Source organism: Colletotrichum fructicola (assembly GCF_000319635.2).
Source record: "Colletotrichum fructicola Nara gc5 chromosome Unknown KSG_Nara_v1_contig05, whole genome shotgun sequence".
Classification (NCBI taxonomy): domain Eukaryota; kingdom Fungi; phylum Ascomycota; class Sordariomycetes; order Glomerellales; family Glomerellaceae; genus Colletotrichum; species Colletotrichum fructicola.
The window spans coordinates 1923000-1935195 of record NW_027094055.1 but is presented as its reverse complement, the minus strand read 5'-3'; the positions used below and the strand labels follow the sequence as shown (position 1 = coordinate 1935195).

General features: G+C 56.4%; 2 protein-coding genes across 2 annotated transcripts; both read right to left on the bottom strand.

Moving 5' to 3' along the window:
* Window positions 1-916: 916 nt before the first annotated feature.
* MBZ1 (BZIP-type transcription factor MBZ1) lies at window positions 917-2667 on the bottom strand (the record flags this gene model as incomplete). The annotated part of the gene is made up of 2 exons (XM_032027268.1): window positions 917-1734; window positions 1788-2667. The coding sequence occupies 2 exons, from the start codon at window positions 2665-2667 to the stop codon at window positions 917-919; spliced, it is 1698 nt and encodes a 565-aa protein (XP_031876364.1).
* Window positions 2668-9836: 7169 nt separating this feature from the next.
* On the bottom strand, window positions 9837-11632 carry CGGC5_v009223 (Baeyer-Villiger monooxygenase; the record flags this gene model as incomplete). The annotated part of the gene is made up of 3 exons (XM_066152140.1): window positions 9837-10204; window positions 10320-10340; window positions 10402-11632. 3 exons carry the CDS (start codon window positions 11630-11632, stop codon window positions 9837-9839), a joined length of 1620 nt encoding a protein of 539 aa, XP_066008425.1.
* Window positions 11633-12196: the final 564 nt, after the last annotated feature.

Sequence of the window (12196 nt, the reverse complement as noted above, 5' to 3'; positions counted from 1 at the left end):
ACCAGCACCCCGTCCCCCCCCTGCCCTGAGAGGCAAGAGGCCTCCCCTCCCTACAATTCCCAACCCTCATCCCGGCGTCCTTCGAGTGCAAGCACGGAAGCAAGGGCTGTAAACCAGGGGGGTGGGTGACCATGGTGTGGAGGATCTGGCCAAACACATGGCTAGCCAGGCGTGGAAAGCAGGGACCCCTTCGCAGCCGGAAGGTGGGAATCCTCGGGAAATGCCACGAGATTTCCGTGCAATGTTCCTGCGATCTGGTCGGGGTGGTGAGCTAGATTTCAGAGAGCAAAAGACCAAGAGCTGATCAAAGCTGAGAAGAAAGCCAAGGCGTTTCATTGACAGGCGCGCTGATAGGCTATTCGGGTTTTGCAAGGCATGAATGAGTGGAGTGGAGAGGATGCGAACATCGGCTGAAAACCATGCGTTGAGCACTTTCCTGAGGCTGACCACGCGACGTTTCGTGCTTCAACCGCTCGCCGGACCCATTGTAAGTGCCATGGGCGTAACGGCAAGTGTTTGCAACCAAGACATCACGGAACGAGGGCACGGGAGGAACGAATATGTTTTCAGATTCTCTTTATTGTTTAGATCGAGTTGCGGGAGCGCCCAATCTATCTAGTACACGATGGCGACTAAGGCCGACCGTTGAATTCCATCTCTTGCTCGCCAATGATAACAATCATCAATCATACCGAACCTGCTTGGTTCCTATAGAATTCTTTTCATCCGCCACAGATACAAAATAAACACAAAATATGAAAGTAGATGCCATCCCGGTTAGGGTGTAGTAGTGATTTCCCCCATGTCAACCCCAACGCCATGTCCCAGATATCAAGCTAGTATGCACAGGAAATGGTGTAACGCACAATGCCCGTAATAAAGGTGCTAAAAAGAAGGTGGAGTAGCGAATGAGCAATTAGAGGCAGAGAGACTCTAATCTCGCGAGGACAGGCTCGAGGCTGGCGGCGATGCGTTGCACCTTGGCCATGGCGACACAGGCATTTTGCTCCTCTTCCGAAGCATCAACAAGCTCGTAGCGGGCAAGGACCTTCTCGCTCTCGACACCACCGAAGATCTCGACGTGGGAGAAAGCCTCGGTGTCCAGTTCGAGGGGTCCTTCGGTAGCAGGGGCAGGGGCAGAGTGGTAGAGAGCAAACTCGGGGTCGTTCTCGAACTCGTCGTCGAAGACCTCCTCGGCGGCGGCGGCCGGGGAGACAACCTCGGGAGCCAGGGACTTGGGAGCCTCGATGGCGGGGAGCTCGATCTTCTCATCATCGGACTCGAAGTGCTCGCCGACAAAGTTGGAGGACTTGCCGGAGAGGACCTCGGTGTCGATGGAGACAGGGGCCTCGGGAGTCTGGACGGTGAAGACCTGGGGCTGGTAGTTGAAGTCGGCGTTCTCCATCTGAAGCATGGAGAAGTCCATGTTCTGCTCAGGGATCATAGCCATGCCAATCTGCTGCTGCTGGTTGTTGTAGGGGTTGACGTCCTTGGGGATCTGGCGCTGCTCGGGCTGTCTCTCGACCTTGACGGCGGGGGCGGGCTGCTGGGGAACAGCCTGGGGGTTGGTGCTCAGGTGGTCAAGAAAGTTGGAGAATGAGGGAGAAGACAGGAGCATGCGGGTGAGGTCCTGGAGACGCTTGTTCTCGTCGGCCAGGGCATGGTTGTGGGCGCGGAGGTCGCCGTTCTCGGTGACCTTGTTGGCAATCTCGGCCTCGAGCTGGGTGATGTATTCTGCGAAGTGTTAGCGGGATCCATGTGAGCTGGTCGTGATGGTGATTGCTTACCCTTTCTGCGGGAACGGAAGGCGCGGGCGGAAACCTTGTTGCGCAGCTGGCGACGCTCCTTGCTGCTGAGCTTCTTGCCCTCCTCGCTGGCAAGCAGCCTCTCGTCCTCGTCCATGTCCTCCTCATCCTTCTTGGGGCGAGGCAGGTTCATAAGAGGAGCCGGGTTGCCGTCGTCGGAAGCGGGCTTAGCACGCATGGAGTTGAGGAGCTGGGTGATCTTCTGCTCGACGATGGGGTCGGTAGGCTGCTGGCTCTTGGTGCGCTGCTTCTGCTGGCCCATCTGTTGGCGCTGCTGCTGCTGCTGGATGATCTGCTGCTGTTGCCTCTGCTGGGCCTGGGCCTTGGCGAGCGCGGCCTGAGAGTGCATGCCGGGCCAGAGTCTGCCAACGTTGCCCTGCTGGGAGGGGACGACAGGCGACTCCTGTCCGCCGATGGCAGTGGGGTTGACGGTAGAGTTGGGGAAGAAGAACTGGGACTCGGGAGGAGAGTCGAATTCCATGTCCATATCCAAGCCAGTGGAGTTCTGGGAAGGAGACGTGTTGAAGTCAAACAGGTCGTTCTCGGGGCTCATTCCACCGTGGAGGTAGTCCAGGCTGAATCCACCGTTGTAGCCAGTGATCTGGGGGTTGGCCTCGTTCACGGCCAGTGTGTTTGCGAGGGCACCGGGGACGATGCCGGTCTGCTGCTTGTACAACTCATACTGATGGCTCGGGCCGGTGAGAGGCTGTGATGCGGAAGGCAGAGTTGGTGTCGCGACGGAGCTGACTGATGGGCGAGAGAAGGTGTTCTTTGCGGTGGCAGCGGGAGAGAGGGAGGGAGACTGGTACGAGACGTTGTCGTACTCGCTGAAGTCGAGGAGAGCGTCGATGTTGTCGGTCATCTCGTCGGTTTAGAAGGGTGGAGCCCTTTTGATGTCGAGGTGGGATTGTTGGATAGAGGTGGCAAACGCCGTCGGTGTGATCGTGGACCCGATTCGGTTCCTAGTAGTATACGCAGTCGATGATGAGGCTGGTGACGATGGGATCCAATGCCTCAGGACGATGTTTCGTTTGGTGGTTTGGATGGTCGGAGTTGGTTGAAATGATGAATGGAGAAAAGGGAAAGAAGAACAGGAAGTGACGGACAAGAAAAGGCAGTGGAGGGTAGATGAGGGAGGGGGGTCTGGGCAGAGGATGTATGGATTTCTAGGTACGGGGGTACAGCGCAGGACGGAACAGCCAGAGGACAGGACAGATAGGACCGGGGGTGGACGGTTGTCAGTCCTGAGGAGGTAACGGGGGCAGGGTGGGCGTCTGTAACAGAAAAAGGGAGTGCAGCGCACAGGGCACGGGGCTTCCGTTTCCTCTGCAGTCACTCACTGAGTGGCCGTTCCGTCGAGACTGAGAGAGAGACAGAGTCTTCGGAGGACCAGGGTCAGAAAGCGGGCCAAGCGGGCTTCTGGGCGGGCTGAACAGGGATGCCTGCTCGCTGGAGGAGGGGGGGCGCTGATGGGAAGGAAAGAGGGACGCGTAAGCCGATGGATGAGGAGCCCACATTGGGACTAGCGCGAAGAGGCTAGGAAGCGAGCCCGAGCCAATGGATACCCGGGCACTTGGCTGACGGCTTTTGCCTTTCCTTCAGCGGTGTTGCTGCTGATGCGGTGCTGATTCTGATGCTGATGCTGATATCGATACGCCGTAAGGTAATTATGGCAGGTGCTGTTGAGCCTATTGCCAGTAGGTACTTCCTGCCGTTGTTTTCTACGATGACCTACAGCAGGTGCACTGGAAGGCAAGAGGCACCCAACGTGAGGCAGGCGCTGGTCGTGTGCCCTTTCCCATAATCATAATGCAGCATCATCAGGCAGTTGCTTTTCGAATTGCTCTTGCCGTGCCCGGCGATAGGATAATTACTAGATGACAGGCAGGCACGCACGCACGCACGCAGGTGCAGGTACTTCCGTCCGTACAGCAGGCAGGAAACATTGCAACCTGGGGGCACTCGTACTGGACGCCGATGCACCTGCCATCAGCCAATGGCAGCCCGTCGCTGGCACAGAAAGAGGGCAGGAAGACACGTCTGCGGCCTGAGGGTGACGACGCCAGCTGCCCTTTTGGGGTGCGCTGACGGCTAACCGTCCTAACCAATACTGCTTTTCTGCGTCCTTTTGCTGAGGCCGCGACTGTCCCGCTGCGGTGGAATTCGACGAGGCCTCGTCACTCGCGCCCGACACCCCCCAAGAGACCGCTTGTTTTGATATCAAGACAGCGCAAGCCGCCGACTTTTTTTTCTATGGCGCCATTGGATGCACCCGTACCGGCCAACTGCTGACGACGACTCCCCCACGAAGGTGCCTGCCGATTGACTTTTTTTTTTTTCAGTTCTGTTGAATTTATCCGTGATTTGTGTGCCATCACCCACTGCGAAAATGTGTGCGATTCCACTCCGCGAGAGAGGTTTTTTGGCAGATACTGACGACAGCACTGGCGAGGAAGCCTACGACTGGAATGCCCATCATTACACGGCACAGCACGTGGCTGCGTCGTCGACGTTGTCGGTGTCGGTGTCGGTGTCGTTATGGCTCGCTTCCATCCTCGCGAATTGTCAGCAGAAGCAGTTCGAATTGCCCCGAAAGAGAACTCGAGGAACACCCAACTCGGGCCCGAGGGCGGCGCTGGCCTTCAACTGAATCCCGTCTATGGCTTCGGGCGCAACACTGAAATCCGAGAGCGACAATACGATGCTGAGCAGCCGCTGTTCAACGACTCACTGCCCGACGGAGGCGGCGGACGGAGGGTTGTGACTGCGCGGCGCCCCTGTTCGCACTCGCCTGGTCTGACAGCAGGTAGCGGTACTTCCATCATCGCCACTTTAACTCATGAATCAAAGTATCTGCTACAAAGCTGCCGCGTTCCGGGCGTGGCTGTTCCAATTGGCGCTCTGACGTTGGCGTCGAATTGCTGCAGCTCGAGCTCTCGCTCTTTCCACCACCAGCAAATCGCAGTCGCTGCCGCTCACCCTACAGGAAGGTTGTCTGCTCCGCCTCCATGCCAGACCACAATTTCGGTTCATGATCGTCGCAATCTTCAAATCGTCCAGCTGCTCCAAGTAGGCTTATCTGCCTCTTCCTGCCTTGCATCCATCTACAAACACCAAAAACCCGCCGTTGCAATTCAGCCCCCTCTGACACCTATTCTCAGTATCGCCATACCACTTTCAGCCATCTGCAACTGCAACGGTTTTCTCCTACAGCCTCATCCTCGACCTCACCTCACCATCGACTCTCGGTCGTTCCCCTTGAAGCACAGATCACGGCATAGATTGTGGCTCTCGTCTCGACTCTCGCCTCCCACGCCCACATCACGAAAGGCTCCTCCGAAGATGCTCTCAACACGGAGGGTCGTGTTTTGCCATGCGCTGACACAATTTCATTCCCGCGGCTCCAAATCTTTCAGCTGCCCCGAACAGGAAGCTGTCCTCCGTCCGTTCTCAACGGCATAAATCAAAAGAGTTTGGACTTTGGTGCCCACCTCGTCCGTGCACACCGAGCATTATCACTGGCCCTCGCTCTTATTCACGCCGCATCGGAATGGGCACATTTCATTCCATCCAGACTCCAGACTGCCTGCACCTCCCGAGCCGGGCTCACTTGATCGCCAGTGGCCAGCCCGTCCAGGGGATGTCCCTTTCGTGATGGAAATGCCGCTCGCTGTGCAGAGCTTCATTCCTGTGGGACGCTGGTCAGATCGTTGAATCTCCGCTCCCTGACCCTACCTCGATAATTCATGCACTGCCTCCACGGCCGCTATCAACTGGACCGATAGTTGCTCCCAGCAAATCACCACCACCGTCTGGTAATCTGCCAGTGGAGGGATGTTGATTCGCCCTGTGCCCGTGGGCTGTGCCGTCCGTTGGGAAAACATTGCGCACCCGGTGGCTGTCAGCAAGCCTGCCTGTTCACCACCGTTGTTTACTGTCAATCATCTGGCAGGGGCGCCGACTGGCTTGCTCGCGATGCCAGCAGAAACATGCCAAACGGAAACGGGCAAATAGACTTTACGAAAATACCCAATTCTGCCGAACTTCCTGGCCGATGCGGCAGACTCCGACAGAAATCGTTCAGCTGTTGCAAATACCGAACAGCGAAAGAATCAGACAAGGCGGCCAGCAGGAGACCTCGTCTGGCCGATACACAATGGAAATTGAGCTTGTTGCAGCCCCCAGACTCGAGGACAAGCTCATGTTCCTCACCATCTCGCCTACCCTGGAGTCTGGACCGTCTCTTCGAGTCTCGATTTTAGGCCGCGGATGCTGAGCCGGCCAATGACTACCCCGGCGCCGTTTCGGCATTCTCTAGCTCGTGCTGCTCCACAAACCCTTCCAGCGTCGAGAGCGTCTCGGCCACCTCGCTTTCACCCCACCTCCCCCGACGTCCTCCCACATTCCCGGCGGCCGAGCTGCTCAATTCTTTGTGCCTCCGAGCACCGCGCTGACTCTCGTTTCCGTTTGCACGCCTTCGCACACGCCGCCAGTGGATGCACAACTCCCCCAAGAGCCACAAGAGCCACGGCCGGCGCACTACTGGCCACTAAGCGTCGTCCGGGCCCCCGGGGAAGCTTACATAAAGTTCCATCTAAGCCCATTGTTATGCCGCAGCGATCAACATTAGCTAATGCTGGCTGTGGTGCCGCTTGCTGCTGCTCCCCAGCGAACCATGACGTTGGTGTTCAAAAATAGCAACAGCGCGACGCCTTGTTTCACCTGCGGCACTTCCCACGAATCCATTCCAACAACACCACTGAGCCAGAACGGCCGTCTTTCCGTCCTTCGCCCAACCCAACCCATATCCAGCCCCGACATGGCCTGCCCCGGCGTCCCGGCACTTAGCACCTGCCAGCATTCCACTACCCCGTCCGCCATGGCTTGCGGCCAATAACGACAAGGCTTTGAAGGCTTTGAAGGAAATAGGGGTCGCATCATGAAGCATTACACCAGATTTTCAGCCCCTCGAGAGGCCGAAAGAGGACGTCTTGCCAGACGTAGCCTGCAGTCTGTCTGCAGAGATGCACTCCTGACGGCCTGTCATCCCATAAACCCATGGCATGCTTTTCGCCCCTATCCACTGATGCCCACGGGAATGGCGTCGGTTTGATCGCCCACATCGGCGCATCGCCAGCAGATCAGGGTTTCCTAGATCCGGCCAGTCACACCTTCAGCTGAGGGGTCGTCCTCGGTGCCAGTCTGGAGTATCGATGCCATCTCGTCGTTCTAGAACGACAGCCGATATTCTGCCCCTTCGGCCCTAGGGCAGCAGGCTCCCTCCAACCCCTCATCGAAAGACCCTCGACTCCTGACCCGGACATCCCAAGCTTTAACTGCAATGGTATATCCAAGAAGAGCCTTGCCGTCCCCAAGCCTCTCCCAAACGGTTGTGTTTCTTTTGCTTTCCTCTCTCCACATTGCTCTGTTCATCGCCCAATACGACCTTGCCGGTCAAGCACACCGCGCCGGTGAACGCACCATTATCCCACATTCCAACACAACCCGTCCCCACCAGGCAATAAACCCGTCCAAGCCGTCGAGCCAGCCAGGCTTGATTCGAACAAACTTTTGGGAGGGGGCAGAACATGTTAAAATTCCGTTATCAGGCTCTTTCGTACCGGGGAGGGGCTGAGCCCGGAACAAACAACCTTCACGACTCAGTCCCTTTCGGAGGTTCAAGACATTTCTTCTCATTTCGGGCTTAGCGTTAATTGCACAGAGCCAAGCCTCGGCCGGGAGACTGGGGGCGCTCTTCCCGTCCGCTGCCAAATAACGCATGAGCCACTGCAAAAATTCAGTGCAATTTGGCAACACTGCCGGAAAGTGAACAGCAATGGAAAACATTCCGTGGCGACGGGGCTCAATGTCACCCTTTTCCGCGGCGTAGTTCCCTGGAATAGAAACATCTCACCACGTTTTTGGTCGCACCACTGCCGTCATTCGGTGTGCCGACCAACGCCCGGTTATGTCAGCAATCATGATTCTGGCAGATTTACCGCAGTAAAGCCACAGACAGTTGGTTTACATAACATCACGTGTCGTGGCAGTGTGGTAGCTCCTCCTTTCCTCTCGTCCACTCATCTGGTGATCTTCGCTGCAAAACACTCACATACATGTTGCCACAAACAACACAGTCCATCCTCGAATGCTCGTTCGTCGGCCAGGCATTTTACCTCGAGTGATTCGCGCAACCATCAATTCCCGTGTCCCGTCTGCCCCCTGACGATCATGCCATCCGAGCAGGTTTTCTGCCAGCCCGGCACGGCGCAACTGTGACGCTGTGGCTGCACAGCCACATCACACTGACCAGCCACAGCACCGATACCCCGCACCTGTGGCGTCATGGGTCTCGGTGCGCCACACCTGCGGCCTCCCGTCGTCGGCTCAGCAGGCGAAAGTTCAATGTCCCGTTGGGTGTCGAAAACTTCGCCGGAGCGCTCCGTCTCTTCGAGCCCGGACGACTCCCCGTCGTCCGAACAGAAGGCCCCCCCCCCCCCTCACCTCTTATCGCACTCGCACTGGACGGAAAAGGGTAAGGTTTTATCGGCAGTGCGGAGATGCACATCACCTTTTGTGAAGATGGGAGGTGAGGTGCATGTGGATGGTCCGTGTGCCGTGTGCCGTGTGTGTGATGTGAGCTTTTCTCGATCCTCGGTTCGCACTGCTGTTTTGAAGCTGCGATAGACTTTCCGATGGATCGCCACTGCGTCAGCGGGGATGGAAAGTGAAGACAGGTCCAGACCGTTTCGTTCGCTCCGTCTGATGCTGGTGCTGGACTGCTGTGATGTGCCGAAGAAAGACTGATCTGTGCAGGTAAGGTGATGTGCACCCGCGCGCGGGCAGGCGTGCGGGGGGGAGGACAGTCAGATTCTGTTTTAGAAATTTAGAGGACGGCGGGGAATGAGTAAGGTGTATTCTGCCGATGTTTGTAGAGCTCCGAGGGTTGTGAGTGGTTGGTGGTGGATGGTGTGAGTCGTGGAGAGCTGCGGCGGAAGGTTTTGAGAGTCGTGGAGAGTGACGGCTCTGCATTTCGAGACTAGTTAATGTTGAGTCATTGGTTGATTCATTTTCATTCCTCTGGTGGTTTTCGTTGATGCGTGTGAGATTGGTGGAGGTCATTTGTTGATGGTATTGGATGTGAAGGGGGTCGTGATGTGGATGGGTAAGATGAAGTCGCGGTTTTGAGACTGATGCCAGTTGTAGAATCTAATGAAACTACCTTGAGCTAATTCTTTAATGAGTTTTACACTGGTTTACGATAGTTTTAGCAGTTTTGCATGAGTTTGTGTCGCGTGAGAAGTTTTGATTACCTTTGATGTGCATATTGGTGTTTCGGATTGCTCGCGACAATATTGGCTCGACTTCTTCACACCATAGCACTTTGTATTAACGAGTGCATTACTCTAGATCATGAAAGCGTGTAAGGCAATGAAGTTTGTCGGAAAAGCGAATTTATTGAGTGAATATGCCCGTACAGTAGCTATGGATGCCATGAGACCATCTAGACCTTCGCGCCCTGAATGTACCACCCGGATGCTAGAATCCTGAGATCTCGTAATTGAAGCTTGCTATGTAGTAGGAGATGAAACTACCTGTCAATAAAAAGAAATAGAGATGGTTTTTCTGTACTAGTTTGGATCGGGAAATGGGGATAGGTGCCGGTAGACACAAACTTGAGGCTATCCGTTCTCGCTGCGGCTGGGCAGCCGGAGCAGATGCCGACATTTAGAAAGCAAAAGTAGACGAGCAAGTTTCTAAGAGGTTTCGAAAATCTAGAAGCCTGCCTAGACTCATAGACCGCGCAATTCCATGGCGGTTGTGGGAAATAACCTTGCCTTACGACACCAGGTGTGTGTGCCCCCTAACACGGCAGACGAGAGCCTCACGATAGCCAGGCAATGGCAGGTTACGAGGGATAAGGTACTTAGGCAGTAGTAATGCTGATTCAATTCCAAGGCTATGTATTATGAAAACTTCCTCGTAAGCTCTATCCTCTCACCGTGCCATAGTCGCTCTACTCTCAGCCATCTAATTCAGGGGCCTGGCAGCCTCGCCATTGGCTATGCTTTTCTCTCCACCCATCCTGACAACATCAAAATTCCTCCAGTCGCTTGTCCCTTCGCGGCAAGCTTTCATATACGGCGGAATGCCGCCGACGTAGTTGAGCTGTTCTCTCGGCTTACCCGGTATGTTGGCGCCGAGGTACCACGAAGAGTCGTTTTTCCGGAACAGAGTTGCCTCGTTCATGGATAGAATCAACTCTTTCCACTGCTCTTCTGCTTCGCGCCGAGGCTCGATGGACTTGACGTTCTCATTACGCAGCTTGGCTATGAAGTCGGTGATGAATTCGACTTGCTGCTCGATGAAGGGCGGAGCGTTCGTGAGAGCTGTGGGTGCTGTTTGAGGAAGTCGTTAGCTTGCGCATCTTGACGCCTGCCAGGTTGAAACTTGCCTTGAGGACCGTATATCATAAACATATTCGGGCATCCCCTGACCATGAGCCCGAGATACGTCCAAACACCATCTTTCCACCTGTCCTTCATGTCAACACCATCTTTCCCTCTCAATCCCATGCTTGTCAGGCTGCCCGTACAGTTATCGTAGCCCGTCGCGAGCAAAATAATATCATGCTCCCTCTCCGTCCCATCCTCCGTCACGATACCCCTTTTCGAGAACTTTCGGATGGGGTACTTCTTCACTCCTACAACCTCGACATTGTCCTGGTCAAGACACTCGTAGTAGTCCTGCTCCAGGCTGCTCCTCTTCGTCGCAAAGGGGAACGGCGGCTCCTCCGGCACCACAATCGCCCTCTTCGCCGGATCCCGCACCCTCGGCCCCGTCTTTTTCTTCCAAAACTCGTACATGGACCGATTCGCCTTCTCGTCGATCAAGTAGTCCACATAGTTCCCGGCCTGGAAGTTGAAGCCCCCTCGATGCCACAGCTCCTCCCAGAACGCCTCCCTCTCCTCCTCCGAAGCCTGCGCCGCCACCTTCGTCGTCCCGTCGCACGGCAGCCCCGGCATGCTCTCCCTCGCAGCCCTGAAGAGGATCCCATACACCGACTTGAGCTGCCGCTGCTCCATCTCCGTCATCTCCCGCTGCACCATCGGCAGCGCAATGTTCGGGTTGCGGATGTACACCGTCAGCTCGACGCCGTCCGCTTTCGCAATCTCCTGCACGCACTGCACCCCAGTCGCCCCGGCCCCGATCACCGCAACCTTCTTCCCCCGAAAGTCGATGCCCCCCTCCGGCCACGACGCCGAGTGCACCACGACCCCCTCGAAATCCTCCATACCCGCAAAACTTGGTTCGTACCGCTTATTCGAGCTCCCCGTCGCCGGAATCAGAAACCTCGCCGTGATCATCCGCCCTTTATCCGTCTCAACGCTCCACAACCCCGTCTCCTCGTCAAAATCAGCCCCAACAACAACAGTCCCGTAGCTCACATCCCGCGAGATGTCCAACACAGCGTCCACGTGCCGGAAGTACCGCTTGATCTCCTCGTGCCCGGGGAACCGCTGCGACCACGCCCAGTTCTTCCACACCTCCTTGACCGAGAGCTGGTAGTACGGCGCCTCGGAGTCGACGCGCGCGCCGGGGTACCGGTTCCAGTGCCACACGCCCCCGAGCGCGGCGCCGGCCTCGACGATGTGCGCGCGCAGCCCGAGCCGGCGGAGCTGGTGCAGCGCGTAGACGCCCCCGAACCCGCCGCCGATGATGAGCGCCTCGTAGTCCATTTCCGTGCCCGATGTGCTGTTGGCGCCACCGCTTCCGTCGCCGGTGAGGCGGCGGCGGCTCTTGTACGGCTGGGCGATGGAGCCCATTTTGCCGGCGTCTAGTCAGGTGGGAAGTTAATCGACGGTCGGATCGAGTCAAGAGGAAGAGAGTTTGGGGAGATAGGAGTCAGGTTGGTTTTGAAAGGGGAAGGAACACGACTCAACAGGAGAGATGAGTCGAATTGTGAGGGCTGGGTGATTGGGTGGCGAGATCGGACGGTGGTTTTTGGGTTTGCGCTGGAGGGCATATCTGAAGCTGCAGCCTCTTTTCAGTCCCATGTTTTTCTCCTCACCCGCCGGCAGATAGACCTGGAAACATGGAAACACGGAAACATGCTAACATGCCAAGTAGGGAAGTCAGGGCACCTCGTATGACGCCTACTTGCCTCCGCGGAACCCTTGTTTGCGAGTGTCGCTGGTCTTCTCACGACTCTGCCGAGAGTCTTGGGTGTTCAGGGGAGAGATCCTACCGATTCATAAATGATCGACATAGGAGCTTGGAGTTTTGTTTGAAACGGATCGTGACAGTCGGGGAACCTTGCCGGCGTTGCATCGCGGGGGGCTGGATGGGTCCATGTTAGCTCTCGCGGGGAAGATGATGGCGACTTCCGC